The 22343-nt window shown below is 44.9% G+C and overlaps 1 protein-coding gene across 1 annotated transcript in view; it reads left to right on the top strand.

The window, feature by feature from the left end:
* Nucleotides 1-16831: 16831 nt before the first annotated feature.
* Nucleotides 16832-22343, top strand: part of ZC3H12D (zinc finger CCCH-type containing 12D) — a 20930-nt gene continuing 15418 nt past the window's right edge. The window contains exon 1 of the mRNA XM_008575986.1: nucleotides 16832-17136. Within this exon, the coding sequence (XP_008574208.1) occupies nucleotides 16832-17136 (305 nt within the window). The remainder of the gene's footprint in view (nucleotides 17137-22343) is intronic.

The raw sequence follows: 22343 nt of genomic DNA, 5'->3' as shown, positions 1-22343 counted from the left end.
TCATTTCATCTACATTTGTCAGTGCTATTCAGTTTCCCACCTAGCCATTCTCTTTTCCTCTCAACACATTAAAAAAAAAAAAGAGTGAAAAGACAACATACAGAGTGGGAGAAAATATTTGCAAAGTATACATCCAACAAGGGATTAATACCCAGAATATACAAGGAACTCAAACAACTTCACAATAAAAAAAAACTAATTAAAAAATGGTCAAAGGCTCTCTCTCTCTCTCCCTCCCTCCCTCCCTCTCTCCCCCTCTCCCTCTCTCCCTACCTCCCTCCATCCCAGTTGTGAGAATATGTGGTATTTTCTCTTTCCTTGTCTGGCTTATTTCACTTAACATGATTTTCTCCAGACTCATCCATGTTGCTGAAAATGGCAGAATTTCATTGTTTTTTTATGGCCGAGCAGTATTCTTTTGTGTATATATACCACATTTTCCTTATCCAGTCATCTGTTGATGAACACTTAGGTTGGTTCCATATTTTGGCTGTTGTAAATAGAGCTGGGGTGAACATGGGTGTGCAGGTATCCCTTTGAAATGATGGTTTCCATTCCTATGGACATATACCGAGTAGTAGGATTGCTGGATCATATGGTAGTTCTATCTGTAGTTGTTTGAGGATCCTCCATACTGTTTTCCATAATGGCTGTACAGTCCCACCAACAATGTAGAAGAGTTCCCCTTTCCCCGCATCCTCACCAGCATTTATTGTTCTTAGTCTTTTAATGGCCATTTAACTGGGGTGAGATGATATCTCAGTATGGTTTTGCTTTGCATTTCTCTGATGACTCGTGATGTTGAACATTTTTTCATATACCAGTAGGCCATTTGTATGTCTTCCTTTGAAAAATGTCTGTTCACCTCCTTTGCCCATTGTAATGGGCATGGTACAAACAGCATGGTACTGGCATAAAAACAGACAATCGAGTCAATGGAACAGAATAGAAAACCCAGGAATCAACCCACATACTTACAGCCAACTGATCTTTGACAAAGGCAACAAGAACATACATTGGGGAAAAGACTGCCTCTTTAACAAGTGGTACGGGGGAAATTGGACTTCTATATGCAGAAGAATGAAACAGGACCTGCACCTCTCACCATATACCAAAATCAACTCAAAATGGGTTAAATACATATAAGACCCGAAACCATAAAATTACTAAGGGAAAGCACAATGAAAACTCTCCAGGAAATAGGACTAGGCAAAGACTTTATGAATAAGACCCCCAAAGCACAAGCAACAACAAAAAATAAACAGATGAGATTATATCAAGTTAAAAAGCTGCACAACAAGGGAAACAATCAAGAGCAGAAAGACAGCCTACAGAATGGGAGAAAATATCTGCAAACTATACATCTGACAAGGGGTTAATATCCAGAATATATAAAGAACTCAAACAACTATACAGTAAAAAAAAAAAAATCCAATTAAAAAATGGGCAAAGGAGAAACTGGGTTCAGCAATCATACTTTCAAAAATGTCTTTTAATAAAATTGATGCTTTTTAGTCACTGAAAGATATGTTTCATCTTTGTTTTCCACTCATAAGAAAATTTAATCTCATTTGACATTTTTACCCACCTAGGTTGAGTCACAAAGCGCATAACAGTAAAATCGAAATCACAGAAGCCTTACCTTTAAGTGGCTGTTGCTATGAAACTGTTTTGATGGGAAATTTCAGAGAAGCCTGTGCTTCCTGTTGTTAAATGACAGAATGTGGAGATCCCCTTCATTTTCAAAATTGTCACTTTTTAAAGCAAGTAATCTCAATTTTTCTTGCTAATGGGACAGTCTTTATTCTTACCCTACTTTACCGGCACAGGACTATTAATTAGGTTTAATTTTGCGAGGGGCACTGCCAAGAGTTAACAATTTTACATTTTGCCTCCTCTCCTATTCCTTGTTCATTGAATGGGCAGATGGGTAGGGTTTTTAAGCGATGCTTTATGTGCAATTAAAAAGTTGCATTGCTGTTAGGTACTTTGCCTAGTGCACTAGGAAGCTTGACACACAATAAAGGACGGCAAATATGGTAACATACTAGCAAGAGAGTTTGCATAAAAAGAGAAGTTAAAAAGTGCTGCGTTTTGTTGCCATGAATCTAGAACAAGACCACAATGACCTCTGGTTCCTGAAAAAGAAACGTTTTGTTTTGTTTCCTTGGTGTGGTGGAGAGAGCTTGGGACTCCAAAACTGGAGTCAGGAGCAAAGGCCTGTGAAGGTGGGTAACAAGCGAGGTGGGGAGGGGTGAGCGACGTGATGGTCCGACTGAGGCAGAGGACTCTGAAGAGCAGTGAGGGACAAAGGGAGGAGAGCGGGACAGGGAGCGCTCTAGGTGCAAATCGAGGATTTGGATTTGATGTTTGCCAAGCAGTAGAAAATTGGAGCATATTCTTAAGGAAGGACGTGGCACAGGGAGAGTTCAGAAGAGTTACTGTGTGGGAGTCATGCATAGGATCTTCACCAGGGATTAGCACCAAGTTCCTCAGGTGGCGTTGAATGCAATTCATTGAATATCTATTCCACACATTACCCTAAATCCTGATTGACTTCAAAGCAGGCTTCCCGGAGGAGATGGTGTATAAGCTGAGACCATCTGCATTTAATGTCCAAGTTGCTACATTGCTAGAACAAGGAATGGGCATCACAACAATAAAAATTTAAAAAGCCATGCAGTCTTTGCTACATAATCAGTCATTTGGCATTATAGAAAATAATTCAGAAACCTTTGGAATGGCCATGGATGGACATGCTTTGAGTAAAACTTCTTTGATATGGTGTAAGCAGGATTCAAAGGAAGCCCACAGGGTGGGCGGTGGTCTGTGCTGCATTAGTGGGACATGTAGCAGAGGGCTAGCCTGGAAGAGTCTTGAGGGCAGGCGCCTTGTTGAATTCATCTTTGCACATCTGGCATGCAGGGGAGTGCCTCACATACATCAGGAAACTGGCCTCGCAAATACTGCAGTCTCAGCGGATGGCAAAATGTATTTGTAACTTCAGCATAAGTGATGTTTCATTAACACATTGGTAATTATCTACCACTCACTCTCAGAATAAACCAAAAACATTCATGGCCTTTCCCTCTAGTATATACTTATGGGAAATAGCATGACGGGCTTCACCCTGAAACTTGCTTAATTTTCAGGTCCGTCCTCTTGCTGCACCACACCAGCAAATGCAGGCACAGGCAACGCTGTGTCACATGCAGACAGCTGCTCATTGGTGTGCCAAGCAACACTTCAGGCCCAAGGATTCACTCCACAGCTTTTCTTCCTGTCTTCCCATTATATAGGAGAGTGCTTAGCTGTAAGTAAATGGTTACCACAACTAAGAGCTCTGAGGGAAGGCGTTTTGGGGGTTTAGGGGGTGTATTCATTTCCTAGGACTGCTGTAACAAAGTACCACAAACAACAGAAATTTATTCTCACAGTTCTGAAGGCTAGAAGTCTGAGAACAAGGTGTCAGCAGGGCCATGCTCCCTCTGAAGACTCTAGGGGAGATCCTTCCTTGACTCTTCCTAGTTTCTGGTGGGTTCCTTGACTTATAGCTGCATCACTCTAACCTCTGCCTCTGTCTTCACGTGGATTTTCCCCCTGTGTCTTCTCTGGGTCTCTGTATCCGAATCTCTTTCTCCTTTCTCTTACAAAGACACCAGTCATTGGATTTAGGGCCCACCCTAATCCAATATGACCACATCGTAACTTGATTACATCTGCAAAGACCACAGTATTTCCAAATAAAATCATATTCACAGATGTTGGAGGTTAGGACTTGAACATATCTTTTAGGTGGCACAGTTCAACCCACAACTCAACCCACTGTTTGAAGAGTTCACAAAAAGCTTCTGCAGCACTTTGGCCAGAAGTCAGCAAAGATGTTGAGGAGAATACTGAGCTGAGTCTTACCGCCAGGCTTCTAAGCGTAAAACGTTACAAGTGTTAAATATGGCCATTTGCAATCCAATATCGTTAGCCCAGGAGCGGATGCTTTATGTTAACATGTGGATCATCACTCATTATTCTTTGCCGCAACCTAGTTTCCCCTACCTGTTTCCCATCATCCTCATGTCTTTTCATTCACAGTGTCTTCCTAGCAATGGATAGTGTCGATACAGACCATCTCATATCTCCCTTGGGGCTTTTTGTAAGAGAACTATAGATTCCAGAAAGGGTGGGTCCCTCAGAATCAACTCCAATCCATAGGAGCTATGCATTGTAGCAGCTTTAGGGAGATTTTCCAAAATGCCAAAGTATTTAGGTTATATAGGCACAACCTCATCAAGTAGAGAATGTCTCCAGGACCAAACATAAGGCAGGCATTTGAGTACTGGGCATATCAGACACTAAACAATAGGGCAATGAATTCCAGTAGTCAAGAATAAAGTAGGATAGAGAGTGCCCTGGAAGATCATTACTTTTCTCATCATTGGTTGATAAGGTCTGAGATCCTTCAGAAATTAGGCAGTCTTTCGAAAGGCATAACTTTCCCTTGATTAGGGCCAGTTTATCAATCTTGAGCACTATGAGACCATCAGTTTCCCCAGCCTGGAGGCTTCATTATGATCTAGAAATGGAAATTATTTCGTTTCAAAACCTTAACAAAACAGGCTGGCTGGTTAGCTCAGTTGGTTAGAGTACGGTGTTACAACACAAAGGTCAAGGGTTTGGATCCCCATACCGGCCAGCTGCCAGAACAAATAAAAAAAACAGAAAAACCTTAACAAAACAGCCTGTGTGTGAAAAGATATATTAATCAATAATTTCATTAATTTTATTTTAAAAATGAAAGTGCTTTTTTAAAAAAAAACAACACTTTTAAAGTCTTTCCTGAGCTATTTCACCACCAGCCTTAGTCTCAGCCACATGGATGATGTCATGCTTCCTCATGCCTTGAGTGTATGCCTAGATTTTCCCTCCACCTGGGATGTCCCAGAGTCCCAGATTTCTTCCCCTGGAACATTCTAACTCACCCTTTCAAGACAACCCAGCCATCATGTTCTCCACGAGGCCTCCTCTGCTTCCTCATGCAGAGTCAGGTACTTCCTCTTCGATGGGGCTTTTTCACCTATTGCTGTAGTCCAGCAATTCTCAATGGGAGCTGATTTTCCCTGGGGGGAACACTTGACAATATCTGGGGACATTTTCAGTTGTCACAGTCAGGGGAAGGAGGTATGCTACTGGTAGACCAGGGATGCTACTGAACATCCTCCAAAGCACGGCCCCACAGCATGAAATCATCCAGCTCCAAACGTCAATAGCACCGAGGTTGAGAACACTTGCTTTAGGCTAACATTTACTATGTGGCTGTGGCTATTTCTCTACAACCATGTCTCTGCTCACTCAGGGGCAGACACTTCATTCAACTGGTGATTATACTCGTATTTTCAGACCCGTGCATGGTGTGAAATAACACTTATGAAACATGAAATGTACTTAACAGAGTTTATTGCCTTGATCCCTGCAGTTGTTGAAGATAACTCAGGTGGAACTCAGATGAAGTGACACATAGACTTTATTTAATAAACTAGTTGTTTTTTAAAATGCACAGTTGTTTTAAATTAGATTACTGGGCTAAATCAATAACAACCACAATTAGGTTATTGGCTACTCCAATAAAAATAACTGCTTCCCCACTTGCTTCTCTGTGTACCATGGGAGCAGATATTTATGGCATATACAAAAGATAAAGGATCAGTATGAAGAATATGTAAAGGTTAAAACAAATCACAAAGAAAAAAAGACTACACAGTAGGAAGATGGTAGGGAAAAAAGAGGAAAATTGCAGGGCCAATAAGCATACGAAGAGATCCTCAAGTTTACTGGTAATCAGGGAAATGAAAGTTAAAATAGCCGTGATGTACCTTTTCTCACTCATCAGATTGGCAAAAAGCAAAATGTCTCACAATTCCAGATGTTGGCAGGATATGGAGAAATGGGAACTCATACCCACACTGGTGGAAGAGTCAAGCAAGAGTAGCTGAGCAGTATCTTCCCAAACCTACGCACATCCATATCAACATGGCAAACAACTATGCTCTGTTTTAGCTCATGGCCACAACAAAATACTGCTATACAGAATGAGGCAGCCAAGCCAGGGGTCCCGACCTGGGTCCATCGATGAGCTCCATGCCAATGTTATCTAGCTGTGCCTTTGTCCCCTCCTCCACGGTGAGGGTCATACCCACACGTTTACCACTGTCTCAGCACCTCCAGGCCACTTCCTGAAAGCACAGACCTCAGTCTCACCACAAGGACCAGAGTGGGCAGAAATAGCCTCGGGGCAGATCCAAAGCCAATTTTAAACAGGGCAGAAGAGAGGAGTGTGCCAGGTTTGCTGTGCCACCCTTTTCTCAGTACTCTAACACCATTTAGAGATGTGTAGGCATGTGCCCAATTACCACTGCAAGAGGGAAAGCTGCTGCCTTCTCTTAAGTTCCTCATAGGCAAAGCCTAGTTTTGGGTCAGTGATGTTGTAACTAAAATTGTTACCTCTGGCAGACCTTATTTCTTGTTTAAGTGGACAATAAATGGCCTAAACAGAGGTTTAATTCTTTTGGCTTCCCAGAGTCACAGCAGTTAAATCATTTTAGTGGTGCTGGAATCAAGATGAGGTTTCTCTAATCAGATACTGTATAAAGGAACCACATAGTGGTTCTTTTCTTAATAGAGACAACTGAGTGATGATTTTTCTGGTCTGAATAATGTCTCCAGGAATGAAGACACAATTTTGGGGGCCTCCACCAAATATTTGTCTGATAGTTGAGCAGATTCTAACATCTTTTTTGAGAAACAGTTGAGTACCACCCACCATGATCCCTGCCCTCTGCAGAGGAGCTTTTCACCTGGGGTTGAACACAAGTCAGGATTCTTCAATTCCATTGCCCAGATTCCTCTTTTATTAAGTGCACAGCATGGTGGCACTTGGCAATCCCCTTAGAGAGTTTCTTCTTTGATTGGTGGCTATCCCATACCTTAAAAAATAGTGGCTAAGTCATCTAGTGTTTGGAAGAGATCATCTAAGGAACCTAGTGGCAATATTTGTCTCTAAGTTCTGTTACTTTATTCAGTTAGACAGTGAGAGAAGTTGGACAACATTAGCTCATTTCCCCATAGAAACACCTTCCCTGAATTGAGGTATAAGTTTATATCCTCAGCCTTTACTGGGACTGCCAGGGAAGACTGGGTATTTGAAGACCACCCTGGCATCTTCTGTAGACCTTGAGCCAAGGATATTGTCTGGTTGGTTACTCAACATTAGGATTTAAATTTCTCCTAAAATTTAATACCAGGAAAATATTTATTTCTCTTGAAAACTCTGTGTGGTCTCTTAGGGATTTGGGAGCTTAGAGGCAAGTGTGGTTGTACAGAGCCTGATGGCCCTGGGTTTCAGTCCTGACCCAACCACTTGTTGAGTGAACTTGGGCGGTTTAGTTACTCTTTCTCAACCCCAATGATTTCATCTCAAAATGGGAATAATGATTTCTGCCGTAGAGCTATTGTGGGGATTAGGACACTTTGTTGTAAAGTACCAAACACATTGTTGGTGCTAAACAAACGGTAGTTGTTGTTAGCAGATACATCGTGCCAGGCAACTCAAAGCTAGAATTAGTGGCACAATGCAGTGACTATTTTAACGTAGCTTTCTAGTGCGGCATTCTTTTTTCTTCTAATGATTTCTGATGGCACTTTTAATTTTTATTTCAGCTATCCCATTCTCTCTGTGTTTTAATACTCCAAACTGTTTCAAATCTTCTTTGGGAGACAGGTGGGGAATAAATAGAGCAACACGTGCTAGTTACCTTGTGCCACTCTTATGCCCACAGCGCCAACTCCCAGGTTCTAAACCCAGCCTGCCCGGCTGGCTGACTGTGGATCCTTGGGCAAGTCACTGTCAGACATTATTGTTACTTGGGAGGTGGGCGCTGTGTGGTTTGGTTGTATCCTTTCCTTTTATTCTGATCCCTGATGGGCATCCCCAAGTTCAGGCACCAAACACAGAGTTCCGGGTCTGCACCTGCTGAGGCTATAGAAAGCTGTGTCCAGGTATTTCGGCTTAGCTGTAAGAACCAGTTGCCCTCAGGGGCGCTCAGGAGCAGATGCTCTTCTCAGTGGGAGGCAGGAGTATGCACTTGGATCCTCCCGCTGTTTCCTTCCCGGAGACTCCCCCGGCTTTCCTGTGCAGCCAGCCTGCTGCTGCCCTCACGGAGAGGGCATTTTGCATGTGGTTGTTGAACTTTGATTTGGTGACTCATGCTGAGGCACAAGCTTCAAGTGCCCCTCCCCCATGTGACTGCTTTCTTCCTTTCCTTCTTTTTTTAAAAACCCCAAGCACAACTATATTTGCAGTGGAACGTGACTGTGGTGTGCACGAAGTGAACTGTTGGCATGAAGTGGCTCCTCATGGCCATGTGGCCCAGACCGGCTGCCCTCCCCTGACTCCAGGGACACCTGGCTGGCCTGGCCTCTTGCTGGCAGGAGCGTGTGGTGCAAAGGGTGCAGGCAGCTGGACCAGCGTCTATTGTGAAGACCAGAGGACACACCTGCAGGTGAGTGTCTGTCCCCTGGCCAGCAGACAGTGTGGCAAACACCCTGCAGGCTTCAGTCTGGGGGTGGGAGGAGGAGCGGGTTAGAGAGCAGTCCTTGGGTGAGTATTATCCTGAACAATCTGATTTCTCATACCTCAAATTCTTTTAAGTGCTCATTAGCAAAATTGTATTTAATTTCCAGATGGCTTTTATGGGGGACAGATTCACAGAGGAAGCTCTTCTGTTTAAGTAAAACCTCCCATTGTGGCCTTTGCAGTTATTTTGATGTTATGAAATCAGAAGGAGTAGAACTCTCAGGCACATTTTAACCCTGTCTCTGTGCTCATGAAAACATCTTCTAGACTAGATATTGATTTGTCAGTGTCTAATTTTCTGGCTTAATGCAGATCAGGGACTTTTGGCAATGGCCTCAAACACCATATCTTCTAGTGGGTGGCTCTGTGGGCTTCAAGAGGCTGATGAGGAAATTGAAATGTCTTAATCTGATTGCAGCTAACACAGTTTTGGCTAGTTCCCTGTAGCAATTAGAAACCTCAGCTGTGCCCCCCAAGATTATGAACTCTTCTCCCAGGCCAGATGATGCCAACCTTGCAGTGCCACTACCCGACACATGAATAAGTTGGGATGTGGAATATAGTAGCGTTGCTCTGGGATATGGGTCAGGGCTGCAAATACTTGTGTGCACGCATTAGTAACCCATGGCAGTGCAGAAGAGCAGGCGGCCAGTGTGAGGAGAAAACAAAAGACCAGACCAGTCCACCCGTGTTCAAAGCTGCATTATTCATAGAAGCCACGAGATGGAAACAACTCGAGTGCTTATCGATGGACAAATAGATAAACACAGTGGTATATACACAGTGGAATGTTATTCATCCTCAAAAAGGAAGGAAATTCTGATACATCCTACAACATGGATGAAACTTGAAGACATCATGCTAAGTGAAATAAGCCAGTCACAAAAAGACAAATACTTTGTGTTTTCACCATATGAAGTACTTAGAGTAGTGAAAGTCATAGAGAGAAAGTAGAATGGTGGGTGCCAGGGGCTGGGAGGAGGGAGGGTGGGGAGTTAGTGTTTCATGGGTACAGAGTTTCAGTTTTGCAGCATGAAAAGAGTTCTGGAGACAGATGCACAATATGTGAACATACTTGATACCACTGAACTACATTTAATGGTTAAAATGGTAAATTTTATGTTATGTATATTTTACCACAATTTTAAAAAATTACAAATTGCCTTTTTTAAGGAAAAAAAAAAAAAGCCCCATGGGCTGAAGTCTTTGCCTCTCTGTGACTTCCTCAAAACCTAAGTGACAGCTCCACCGAGGACCTCAGATCTGAGCTGAACCAGAAAACTTCTGCTTGGGCTCTGTTGAGAAGCTGGGGGCGGGACAACTTTCTCCTCATCATGGTGGCTGACTTCTGGCCACTGTAATGTTGTGGATTTCTATGGAGCTGGCAGAGGTGACCAGAAATGGACTAGGGGGAAGGGGCAAGATGTTGAATGTGCAAGATGTTGAATTTTGGGATGCCACTGGGTGGCACCTGAGCAGCTCTGGTAGCACCCTCTGGCCTGGGCGATGGTGGCAATTGCCACCCGTGAGGGTCTGGTCTCTCCTATTTACTAGCTATGGGACCCTGGCTAAGTCACCAAAGCCTGTCTTTTCCTCAGTTTCCTCATCTGCAACATTATTAATGAGGCAGCGCTTTCCACCTCCCAGGGGCACTGGGGTTTCCACGGATAATACAGGAGGGAGCCCCTTACAACTATGAAGTCCTGGACGTGTGGGAGGTCCTGGTTCTCTACGTTTCTTATTCCCTCCTTTCCTCTTCTTTCAGATTCCCTTTCATTCTTTTCCTCAGGGACTTTTCCATTCAGAGGCTACAGACCAAGGGGCCTTCACCTGGGTGATGCTGGAAGAAACAGCCCTGATCTGATTCCCACTGTCCCACCGGGGCGGTTCCCCTCCCCCACTCCACCTCCCCTCCCTTCAGGCTGTTTTGTCAGGCCACCTCTAACTTTGGATTCTGCCGAACACATCCCCCGGGTCGCGTTGCGATGTCAACCATCATGAGACCTCATGAGGTGACTTTGAAGATCTGAAGTGTTACAATCATCTGCACTGTTTGTCATTTCCACTCAATATGGAGGAAGAAAAGGGAAATGAACCGTTCCTACTTTCAGGTCTTAAAAATAGGAAGCAGCAGCACTGGCTGTCCCTGTCACATCTAAGGGGAGGGTTGTGCCCGAAGGCCCAGGGTCTCCTGAGAGCAGCACCCTCCCCACGCCGCTTTCTCCTTTACTTAGATGTTTTAAAAGGAAATGAAGTTGACATTAAAATCTCAAGGGAGAAAATAAGCCTCTGAAGTAGGTGAAATCTTTCTGTTAATTTTGTGTCAAAACAGCTTCTTGTCCCAAGGCATTGCACCCCCAGGGCTCTGTGGGGAGCTGCAGCTTTGGACGGGGCCGCCCTCCCTGCCCCACGCCGGGTAAGAGACCCAGGTCTGTTCATCTGGAAATGTTCATGTTTCTGTCACACCCAGATCACAAAGTTACAAAGTAAACCCGGACTCTCCTCGAAGCTCTTCCTTTGTGTCACCTGACCGAGTCATATTTTGGTTTTTCCACTTCTGCAATAACAAGATGCTTCCTCTGTCCTGAACACAACTCAAAGAGACACTATTTTTGGCACCTACTGAGCATCGGTCTCTGCCATTTACTAGCTAGATAACGTTTGCTGTGTACCACTGTGAGCCTCAGTCTCCTCACCTGTGAGAAGGGAATACTTGTATCTAACCTGTCTTCCCACCAGGGAAAATGGAAAGTTCCTGCAAGAGTCTCACATGAAAGTGACGTGGAAGTGATGACCATGTGATTATGGACTTTCATCTTCCTGTTACCTGTTTTTGTCTCTCTTCTCTCTTCCAAACTAAAATAAGAGCTGCAGAGCCTGCATGTGCAGGGAGGGGTGGCAGTGCATGCAGCGTGGATGGGGCCCTCAGGACCGGAAAGGTTTCGTGGGGGACGTGACAGTGGGGTGAGCCTGGTGGAGGGGCAGGTGTTCTGAACAGAGGGAAGAGCCCGAGTAAAGGCCTTTCAGGGTCATAGAGCTGGTCTGCCAGGCTGGGTGAGTGTCCTCTTCCTCCATGGAGTTTGGACACCAGCTGGACCCCAGCCCGAGGGGACAGCCATCGTGAGAGAGAAGGACTTGTCACTAGTCAGAGAGAAGGGGAGAAGTACATGGCCAAGAGACTGGAGTGTGGATGGGGCCCGATTGTGAGGCCTTCCCTCTGCTGAAGAGTTTTGATGTTGACTCTGCATGGAATGGAGGGACACGGAGGTTCTGGGGGACACAGAAGCCTTTGATCAGTGGACTGACACGATTAGAAGAGTTATCGGGTGCAGTGCATGAACAGACTGCAGGTGGGGAGACTGGTGCTGTCCCTTCTCCGACTCAGAGAAGCCAGCTCTCCCTTGACTGCTGGTTCTGCGGGAGGCTCTCTGGCCTTTCTTTCCCCTCAAGGGAAGTCAGCCAGTCCTTACCTGCAGTTTGAAAGCACGTTTTTCTAATTGAAAGTGTTGTGCTTATCTTTATGATTTATGGCTTGTTTATATATATATTTTTTAGTTTGTTTTCCTGAGTAGATTTTGAACATGTTGAAATTGGATTGTGGATTACTTTGTTTTATAGAGCTGGGACCCAGCCCAGGGCTGGTGCCAAGTAGGGGATCAGGAATGTTCCATGAAGGAGATTGACTGGGGCAGTGTGTTGTGAGTGTAAAGGGCGGGGTGGCCGTGGGGAGTGTCCAGGAAGTGGAATTAATGACCACTTGGATGTAGAAATGAGGCAAAGAGGGGAGTCAAAGGCGACTTTGAGACTTCTTCATCGGGCCTCTGAGGGATGCCATTCAATGAGATTCGGAACCCAAGGGAAAATATTTGAGGAGGGATGAAAACTCCAGCTCTGGGCACTTGTTAAAGAAAAATCTATTAAACGCTCAGATATACAAGGGACCATGCCATGTGATTCTGAGGTGATTAGGTCAGAATACCTGAGTGATCCTCAGTCTCTTGAGAAATAGCCACATGACAATTCGGTGTGTCACAACAGGTGTGAGCACAGTGCTGTGGTGGATGAGACAACCAAGCCACTCATTCTGCCTGTCGAGTCAGGGATGACCACTCGGAGTGACAAATGTGCTGAATCTTGAAGTTTGCCAAGCCAGAAGGAGCATTCCAGGTATGTAGAGGGGAAAGCACATGCAGAAATACAGTGATGAGAATATTCTAGAATGCTTAGGGAGCAGGGGGAGATTGGGCATGGCTCTAGAGAAAGAGCCGGTGAGCCATGGGTGCGGGTGGGGTGGGGGACAGGGCCAGAGCTGTGTTGTGACACAGCTTGCTTGCTCAGGAATTTGGTGTCTTTCTTGTGGTCAACAGGGGGTCAGAGGGTATTTCTAAGCAGGCAGGTGACATGGTCAAACTCGTTTTAGAAATAAAGCACTGGCCTCAAGTTAGCTACAGGCCAGATGGGCTTGAGGAAGGAGACCCCTTGGGCCGTTATTGCAATGATTAGATACCGAGCAGAGAAGGACTGAGGTGTGGGTAGGGCAGGTGCACAGTAGGCAGGGGGTTTGAGAGCAGCCAGACTTAGGGAGGGAGAGAAACTGGGCTTTCAGTACTGGGCCCTAGGAGGGTGGTGACATATCTACAGGCCACCTACATGGAACCATCGATGTGGAAATACCTGTTGGAACAGCTGTGGATTTAAGAAACTGTTTGGTGTCAGAACCCTTTTACACTCTTAAAAATTATTAAGGACCCCAAAGAGCTTTTGTTTATGTGGGTATTATCTATCTGTTGCTATGTACTTTTTTAGAAACTAAAACTAAGAACTTAAAAAAAATCCATTTATTTAAGAATAGTAAACCAACCAAATGAACATAAGGAACATGTTTATGAAAAATAACTATTTTCCAAAACAAAAATATTAGTAAGAAGATTGGCACTGATTTACATGTTTTTTTTTTTTTTTTTTAAATGACCAGTAAAGGGATCCCAACCCTTGACCTGGTGTTGTCAGCACCACACTCTCCAAGTGAGCGAACTGGCCATCCCTATTTAGGGAGCTGAACCCGTGGCCTTGGTGTTATCAGTACCACACTCTCCCAAGTGAGCCACAGGCCCGCCCTCAATTTACATTTTTGCAAATCTCTTTACTGTCTGGTTTCATAGAAGAGAGCTGGATTCTCGTATCTACTTCTGCATTCAAACTGTTGCAATATCACATGACATGTACCTTCTGAAATATTCAGTCGTACACTTGTGAGAAGATGAGTGTGATGAAATAAACAAATGACATCTTAGCCTATAATTAACATTATGAAAATAGGTTTTACCTTGCAGACTCCCTGAAAAAGTTGTGAGGTACACCAAGGTTTCCTGGACCATACTTTGAGAATCACTGAAGTAGACACTGAGCAAATGTCTGTTTAAAGGTAGTGTTCTGAGTTCCCATAGCACTTTATCTACATGTTGTGCATGACATTTATCTCACAGATTTAAAGCTGTGTGTGCCTGGCGTTCAGTAGGAAGTCTGACCTACAGACGTGAAATTGTGAGCCCGTTGGAATGCAGGGGCTGGTAGAGGGCTTGGGCAGGACCCCAACACTGAAGGACTGGCAAAGACTAAGGAAAGGGCTGCAAAGACTTAGGAGGAGAATCAGGCCAAGTTGCACAACCTAAGGGAGCCGAGAGTTTCAAAAAGGGGGCAGTCCAGGGCCGCCTGTGGCTCACTCGGGAGAGTGCAGTGCTGATAACACCAAGGCCACGGGTTCGGATCCTATATGGGGATGGCCGGTTAGCTCACTGGCTGAGCGTGGTGCTGACAACACCAAGCCAAGGGTTGAAATCCCCTTACTGGTCATCTTTAAAAAAAAGAGGGGAGGAGTCCATACTTTTTTGACTTAAAATAAGTCAGAGAATGGTCTACAGTACCAAAAAATGGCAGAGAGGTTGTATAAGGTAAAGACTGAAGATGCTGTTGGGTTTGGTAGTTAGGAGGGGACTGGTGACACTGGGGGCAGTTACAGCAGAGGTGCCCACTGTTGGTGGGCCAAGGTGGAGTGGGAGGTTAGTGAGCAGGGGCTGGAGCCGAGACTGCTCTGTCCAGGAGGAGGGTTGTAAGCTGCCCTTCACCTGCTGGACCTGGCACTGTGAGTTCTGTTCCAGCCCCTGCTCTGCAGAGAGAGGCCCCGCTAGAGAACAGGAACCAGTGGAGAGGTGTGAATGCTGCATACTCAGATAGGACACTAGGAACTGGAAGTAAAGAACCTGCAGTACTAGAAGAGGATGGGGTAGAAAGGGAGATGTGCAAGAATGGTCACTGAGTGTGAATCGTAACAGTGAAAAATGGAAGACAGCCTAAATTTCCATAGTTTGACATGTTAAACCCTGGAGAACACCATTCATTCATTCTTCATTCAACAAATGTGCACTGAGATTCACCTGTGCCAGGCACTGTGCTAAATGCTGCAGAACAGGTAAACTGGCTTGGGAGGATGTCCAAAATACATTTTTAATAAGAAAAGCAAGCTGCTGAGTACTACATGTAGTATGACACCATTTATGTAAAAACAAAACAACACTAAAATAACTTATGTGTATATCTGTTAGATATACAAATAAATGTAGAGAGAAAGTGCTGGAGAGATGCAAACAAATACAGATGCTCCTTGCCTTACAATGGGGTTATGTCCCGATAAACACAAGGTAAATTGAAAACATTGTTAAGTCTAAAATACACCTAACCTACCGAGCATCACAGCTTAGTGCAGCCTACCTTAAACATGCTTAAACACTGCATTAGCCTACGGTTGGGCAAAATCATCTAAAACAAAGCCTATTTTATAATTAATGTTGAGTATCTCATGTAATTTACTGAGTACTATACTGAAAGTGAAAAACAATGGTTGTATGAGTGCTCAAAATATGGTTTCTACTGAATGCGTATTGCTTTGGCATCATCGTAAAGCTAAAAAATCGTAAGTTGAACCATCATCAGTTGGGGATTGTCAGGGAGCAGGGGAGGCAAGTGGGATTTGGGGTATATATGAAGAAACATTGTATCCTTTTATTCTTGATACTTCTGCATTGCTTTAATTTTTCACAGTAAATATGTTTTCATGATTATATATTTTTTAATGTTTTTTGAAAGATGTAGCTCTTTTCGGGTAGAAAAGAGAGAGGGACCCATTCTGTCCAGAGTGTTCCTATTGGCTTAATCCTCTTTTTTTTGAAAACATGTCAGGCTGCAGCCCCTTCCCCCGCCACTCCACAGGTGTAGACCAGGCATTGATGCCAGATGGGAAGGATCAAATTTGGGTTAGGGCTTTCTGTTTTAGAGGTTCAGTATGGGCTGAAATAATTGCTAGGGAAAGCTGGTGCACAGAGCTGAATTTGGGTCGAGCATTGCATTTCTGGGATGGAATTCACCAGGGGCATTTCCCCCTGTTTAAGCCACGGGGGCTGGACTTGTGTAAGTTTGCTAGGGCTGCCATAACAAAGCACCATAGACTGGGGCCTTAAACAAAGGAAGTTCATTGTCTCACAGTCCTGGAGGTGGAAGTCCGAGATCCACATGTCTGCAGGTGTCAAGAGGCTTCTCTCTGTGGCTTGCAGATGGCCATCTCCCTGTGTCCTCACATAGTTGTTCCTTTGTGTGTGTCCAAATGTCTTCTTCTTATAAGGACACCAGTCATATTGGATTAGGGCCCACCCTAATGACCTCATTTTAAAAGCCTGTCTCCAAATACAGTCCCACTCTGAGGTACTCGGGGTCAGGGCCTCAACATTTGAATTTGGAAGTACTCCCTTTAGTCCATAACAGGACCTCAAAAACATTTCTTTGGCCTGTGTATGAATGCCCCAAGTGCTGGGTGTCCTGCTCCACCCCCGCCACTTTGGTGTCCAGGGTGATGCGGAGTGAAGGTCTCAGAGAGGGCACTTGTAAGAGCAGCGTGATTGCATCTGTGCCACCCCAGCCACATTGAGCAACTGAAAATCCCCAAGGGGACCAGGCTCGACATGATTTCCTGACAGATAAGGCCGGCAGGGAGGGAGGGAGGGAGGGTATGTAACTTGCCTCGGTAACTGGTGGCCTCCCTGCCAGGCTGCCCAGAAAACACATGATGGACGCCTTTTCTCTTTAGCTCATGCCTGTGGGGCTTGACGAGGAGGAAGCGGGACAGGACCCTCGCCAGGACCTGGCTGGTGCATCATGGAGCACCCGAGCAAGATGGAGTTCTTCCAGAAGCTGGGCTATGACCGGGAGGACGTGGTCAGAGTGCTGGGCAAGCTGGGCAAGGATGCCCTGGTCAACGACGTGCTGCAGGAGCTGATCCGGACAGGCAGCCGCCCCCGGGCCCAGGAGAGCCAGGCTGTGCCCTTGCTCGTTCCCCGGGGCTCCTGTGGGGTCCTGGATGCTGCCCAGCGGGGCCGGGGGTCAGCCCCGGAAGAGGACTGCAGAGGCCCTGCCAGCTCCCTGCGACCCATAGTGATTGACGGCAGCAACGTGGCAATGAGGTAGCTTTCCTTCCTCCTGCAGCTGGGGTGAGGGCCTGTTCTCAGGAGCCCAGAGAACCATCCCTCTTCTCTGTGGTTTGGTCCAAAGAGCTTTGGGGCCAAAGGATCAGGCTTTGAATCCCTGTTCCACCTCTTAGTAGCTGTGTGGCGTTAAGCAAATCACTTAACCTCTCTGAGTCTTTCTTTCTCCAGCTGTGTTGTTGGGATAAAACCTCCCTAGGAGGTAGTTGTGAGAACTGGAACTGCACAAAATGCCTAGGATGGTGCCTGATCCAGAGCAAGTGCTCAGCAAGTGGTAGCTATTACTATGTGAACCTGGAGGAGCAGCCCTTTTCTGGGAAGACAGCAGGTACCTGGGCAGGACACAGGGTCAGGTGTTAGCAGATGTGACTTCTTGTCTGGAGTCTGTCCCTAACCAGCTGCGTGACTCTGGGAAAGCTATAGTACTTGTTTCCTCTTCTATGAAAGAGGCTGGTAGACCTCTCTTTGCTTTCCTCAAGGTTATGGGAATCAGATGGGAAGATGTACTTGAATTGCGTTGGAAGCCCTCTGGGAGCGGTGTTGGGAGGTGGGTTGCGATTCCCTTGTGAGGTTTGAGACGTTGTGGCCACCGAGCTGCAGACATGGCTGTGTGGATATCTGTGTCTTGGCATCTTTGTGTGTTTCGGGGATGTGAGCATCACACCCTGTGCTGTCATCGTGCCCGGCTTGGCTGAGCTCCGCTGTGACAGTGTCTCTGCAGCCTCCCTGCACTCCCCGCTGGGAGAGGAGAGGCATCACCCAAACAAGTGGATTATTCCACCACTTGGCTTAGTGACAGCCGGGCAAAGGGCAGAGCCATGGGAAATTGTTCACTCACAGCTGTAAATACATGCACTTCCCTTTGCAAAAGCTGAGTTACGGGTGGGAATTCAGAAGAGCAGATACCAGCAGCGCTGGATGTGTCAACAGAGCATCCGCTAGTTTCCCCTGGGGATTTGGACTTATTTTGGATTTAGCACTGCAGGACAGAAGTTTGGAATGGCCTAACTCAAGATTATCTAGCCATCCCTACATGCCCTGTGGGGTGAGGGCTGTCCCAACACGACCTGTGTGCTGTGCACTGAGAGTGTTTGTTCAATTTCCAACCAGCTGGGTCGACCTGGCCTTGATTATATCAATTGGTGATGGAGCCCCCTCTTCCCTCTGGGATTTAAGAGCTTGTCCATGGGGTTGCTATCACATTCTCACCCATGTCTCGTGTAGGCACCAGATAGGTAAGCCTATGAAATCCTGCTCCTTTTAAGATATCTGGGGAGTTAAGGGATTTTTAAGAATCTGGTTGGTTCTGAGGGTCCTGGAAAGTCTGGGAGGGGTTCTGAGAGGGGCCTGGCCTCTGTAAAATCTGGACAAGGCACCTGTCTCTCTAGGCATCAACAGAATGAGGGCTTTGAATGTAAGATGTTATTGCTTAAATCGAAGACCTTCCAAGCCCCAAGATTATATGAGTTCTGCAATTCTAAATCAAAACAGCGGAATGGCTGTAGTGTAAAAAGACTACTTCAGGGGCTACGGGAGAGTGTCAGCATTCTCTCTTTGCGGGCCAGATATTTTTTAGGGATTGTTAGGAGAGGGTAGCAGTGGAGGGTTTTCTTTTGATGGGAGTCTCTGTTGCTGCTTAGAGTTCAAACTTAAACCACATCCTCTGTTTGCACATGACCGTGGTGTGTCCTGGGTAAATCCATTTAGTACCCCCACCTCCACAATTGCAATCAGGTAGGTCCCTTCATGCTCAATCTGTGTGTTACAAATGGAAACTGTCACTCAGATTTATTATACAGAGCATATCAGAGCATACACACTTTCATACATGTGCTGCCTACAAGACATCTCAATTAACCAGAACACAGGTATTGAATGTGCTTTCTGTGTATACATATGTGTGTGCACACCCATGTATGTGTACACACACACACAAACATCCCTCCCCGTGGATCCCAATACTTAGGAAAAAGAGATGAACTGCACAACCACCACCTGATGGTGGAACTTAATTTGTTCCTTTCAAAGGCAAACTCTGGGAAAGAGTGGGGGTGTGAGGTTCCGCTCTATCCCCTTCTACAGTGATGTCTACTTTGTCCTCCAATGGGAGTTTCTTTTATTTATTTATTTTTATTGAAATGTATTGATTGATTATACATATTTGTGGGGTACAGAGTTGAATATCAATACATGTATACAATGTGTGATGATATAATCAGGGTAATTAGCATACTTATTAAAAAACTTAAAAAATTTTTTTAATTGTACATGTTTGTGGGGAACAGTTGTTTCAAATCGTGCTATATTGTAAAATGATCTAGTCAGAATAGTTAGCATGTCTGTCACACATACTTATTAAAAAACTTAAAAAATTTTTTTAATTGTACATGTTTGTGGGGAACAGTTTGTTGTTTCAAATCGTGCTATATTGTAAAATGATCTAGTCAGAATAGTTAGCATGTCTGTCACCTAGCCATTTATCATTTCTTTGTGTTATAGCATTCAAGGTCCTCTTTCCTGTCTATCTTGGAATACACAATACAATATAATTACCGTCTCTCTAGGGCACCAGAACGTGTTCTTCCTGCCTGACTGTAACTCTGTAACTTTGGACCAGTCACCAACCTTTCCCTGCCTCTGGTAACCACTATTCTACTCTTTATTTATCTCTTTTTTCCTCTTTTTGATTTAGTTTTCTTAGTTGACCATGATAATTGTATATATTTATGGAGTACAATATGATATTTGGGTGTACTGATACTGTGTGCAATGATCATATCAGGGTGCTTAGTATATCCAACACCTCAAACATTTGTCATTTCTTTGTGTAAGGGACATTCAATGTCATCTCGACTAGCTGTTCAAAGACACATAGTCCTTTGTTGTTAACTGTGGTCTCTCTGTATTACCGTAGAACCCTAGATCCCATTCTTCCTGTCTCCCTACTATTTTGTATTCACTGGCCACCCTCTCCCCTTCCCCCCACCAGTCTCTAATAACCACTATTCTAATCATTACAAAACTTAATCATTTCTTCGAAATGAGGACATTCAAACTCCCCTCTTCTAGCCATTTAATAACCTAATGAGAGTTTGAATAGGACCCATGTCCCTCAGGGTCTGCCAGACCCTCAGTCATGAAAGACAGGTCCAAGCAGACTCACCTTTTACAGGGAATAGTCAGTTGAAACCCAAAGAGATGTCTCATTTTTATCTGTTGACCTCAAAATTCAACTAACCTCAGAAACATAGTTAAGGAAAATTCTCCCTCACTGAGGTTTTGTCATGTTGCAGACATCGCCATTCTCTGTTTTTGAAGGTGACACTGCTTCACAAATTGTCTGGCCTTGGAGGGATGGGGAGGAGCTTAAAGACCCAGTGGGACATGCGTCCTTTCTGCCCTGAGCAGATGAGAAGCGTGTCTTCTGTTGGCAGGAGCATCTTCCAGTGAACCTGTGCCAGCCATGGCTCTGTCCCCTGGAGCCTGGGGTGGCACATGCCTGCGTTCGCAGAGAGCAACAGCCTGGCTTTTCTGCAGCAGTTTTTTCTCATTGTCTTTGGGAAGTTGTGTTCTAGTGCAGACCAACAGACCAACATCTGTATTAGTTTCCTGTTGCTGTTTAGTGACTTAAAAACAACTTAAATTTGTTTTCTTATGGTTCTGGAGGCCAGAAGTCTGACACAGTTCTCTTGAGCTAAAATCAAGGCATCGGCAGAGCTGTATTCCTTTCTGGCAGTTCCAGGGAAAAGTCTGTTTTCTGGTCTTTTCCAGCTTCTAGAGATTGCCCACATTCCTTGTCCCTTGGCCCCTTCTATCATCCAAGCCAGCAGTGGCCTGAAATGATACACAAAGTGGCATGTGTGTACAGATAAGTGTTTCTCTGGGGAGGAGATCCATAGTTTTTAATAGATACTTAGTCTGTGATCCCCAAAATGTTAGGAACCACTGATGTAGAATGAGAAATTATAGACAATGCTGTGCTTTATGGCCAGGGATTTCTTTTTCCTCTGTCTTTTGGGGGGCCCTAAACCACATGCCCCCTGTTAGCACAGTGAATGCTAGAGCCTTGTATCGGATCCTCTCATGCACAGGAAGGGACCTGATGGGCTTGGCCAACATCAGCACTGGCCAGTCAGACCCCAGCCTCCCTAGTGTGCTCCCTGACCATGCCACCGTATGTAGAAGTTTCCATGGGCTTCTTTACCCAATGCTTTGTAATGTCTAGCCCAAGGCTCTTTGTCATGGCTGAACCCAGAAAGCCCAGGCTGACTGCTCTCTGGAAGTCAACAGAATGGTCACTGCCAAGTGCTTTTTACAAGAAATGTGGATGTGTTTGCTCAGAACACAGGAGTTGACCTGCTCTATGAAACATATTTCTGTCCTCAAGTCACTGAAACAGAAGAGAACTAAGTTTGTAGAACTCCCACATAAGGAACCTCCCAAATCTTTTATCTTCTCATTATAACATCAAAAGGAATCCGTTTGACTCTTAGAAGCAGGACTAATGGCTACATTTACTACTTCGTAAGTGGTGGGTCAATGTTACTGAGAATTCTAAGTTGCAGTGTGGGGAGAGCATAAGACAGGGACCTTGGGCTTGCCCCATGATTTGCTACATCTTATTGTGTCCCGCATAGGAAACCAGGGAGGTCAGAAGCAAGGGCGGAACACGGCTTAGTGCAGGGCTTAGTGACCTCTATCCAGGGCTGCCCCATACACTCCCTGCCATGATGGAAAGTTCTAGACCTGCACATCCCTTACAGTGGTCACTCACCATGTGTGGCCCTCGAGCACTTGAAATGTGCTTGTGTGAGTAGGAAATGAATTTTAAATTTTATTTCCTTTTAGTTAATTTGAATTTAAGTGTAAATAGCCACATGTGGTGAGTGGCTCTGTACTGCACCAGCCCACTCTGGCTTTTCGGCCTGTCAACCATGTGGCTTTGAGTGAGTCCCCTGACTTTTTATTTATTTATTTATTTTTATTTTAAAAATTAAAAAAGTTTTTTTGCACCTGGCTCCTGAATTTTTTGAGACTGGTTTACACACTTAAGAGGTTGGACTAAATGACCTTGAATGGCTTTTTCATCTCTAACATGGTAAGATTCAGGGTGATTATTTTACATAAGTTTAAAAGAAAGAAATGCATTTTCCTTATAAAGAAATTTCTCTTCTTTTTTTTTTTTT

Source organism: Galeopterus variegatus, unplaced genomic scaffold (genome assembly GCF_000696425.1).
Source record: "Galeopterus variegatus unplaced genomic scaffold, G_variegatus-3.0.2 Scaffold1270, whole genome shotgun sequence".
Classification (NCBI taxonomy): Eukaryota; Metazoa; Chordata; class Mammalia; order Dermoptera; family Cynocephalidae; genus Galeopterus; species Galeopterus variegatus.
The sequence above is the reverse complement of the archived record's forward strand: the minus strand, read 5'-3'. Positions and strand labels throughout refer to the sequence as shown.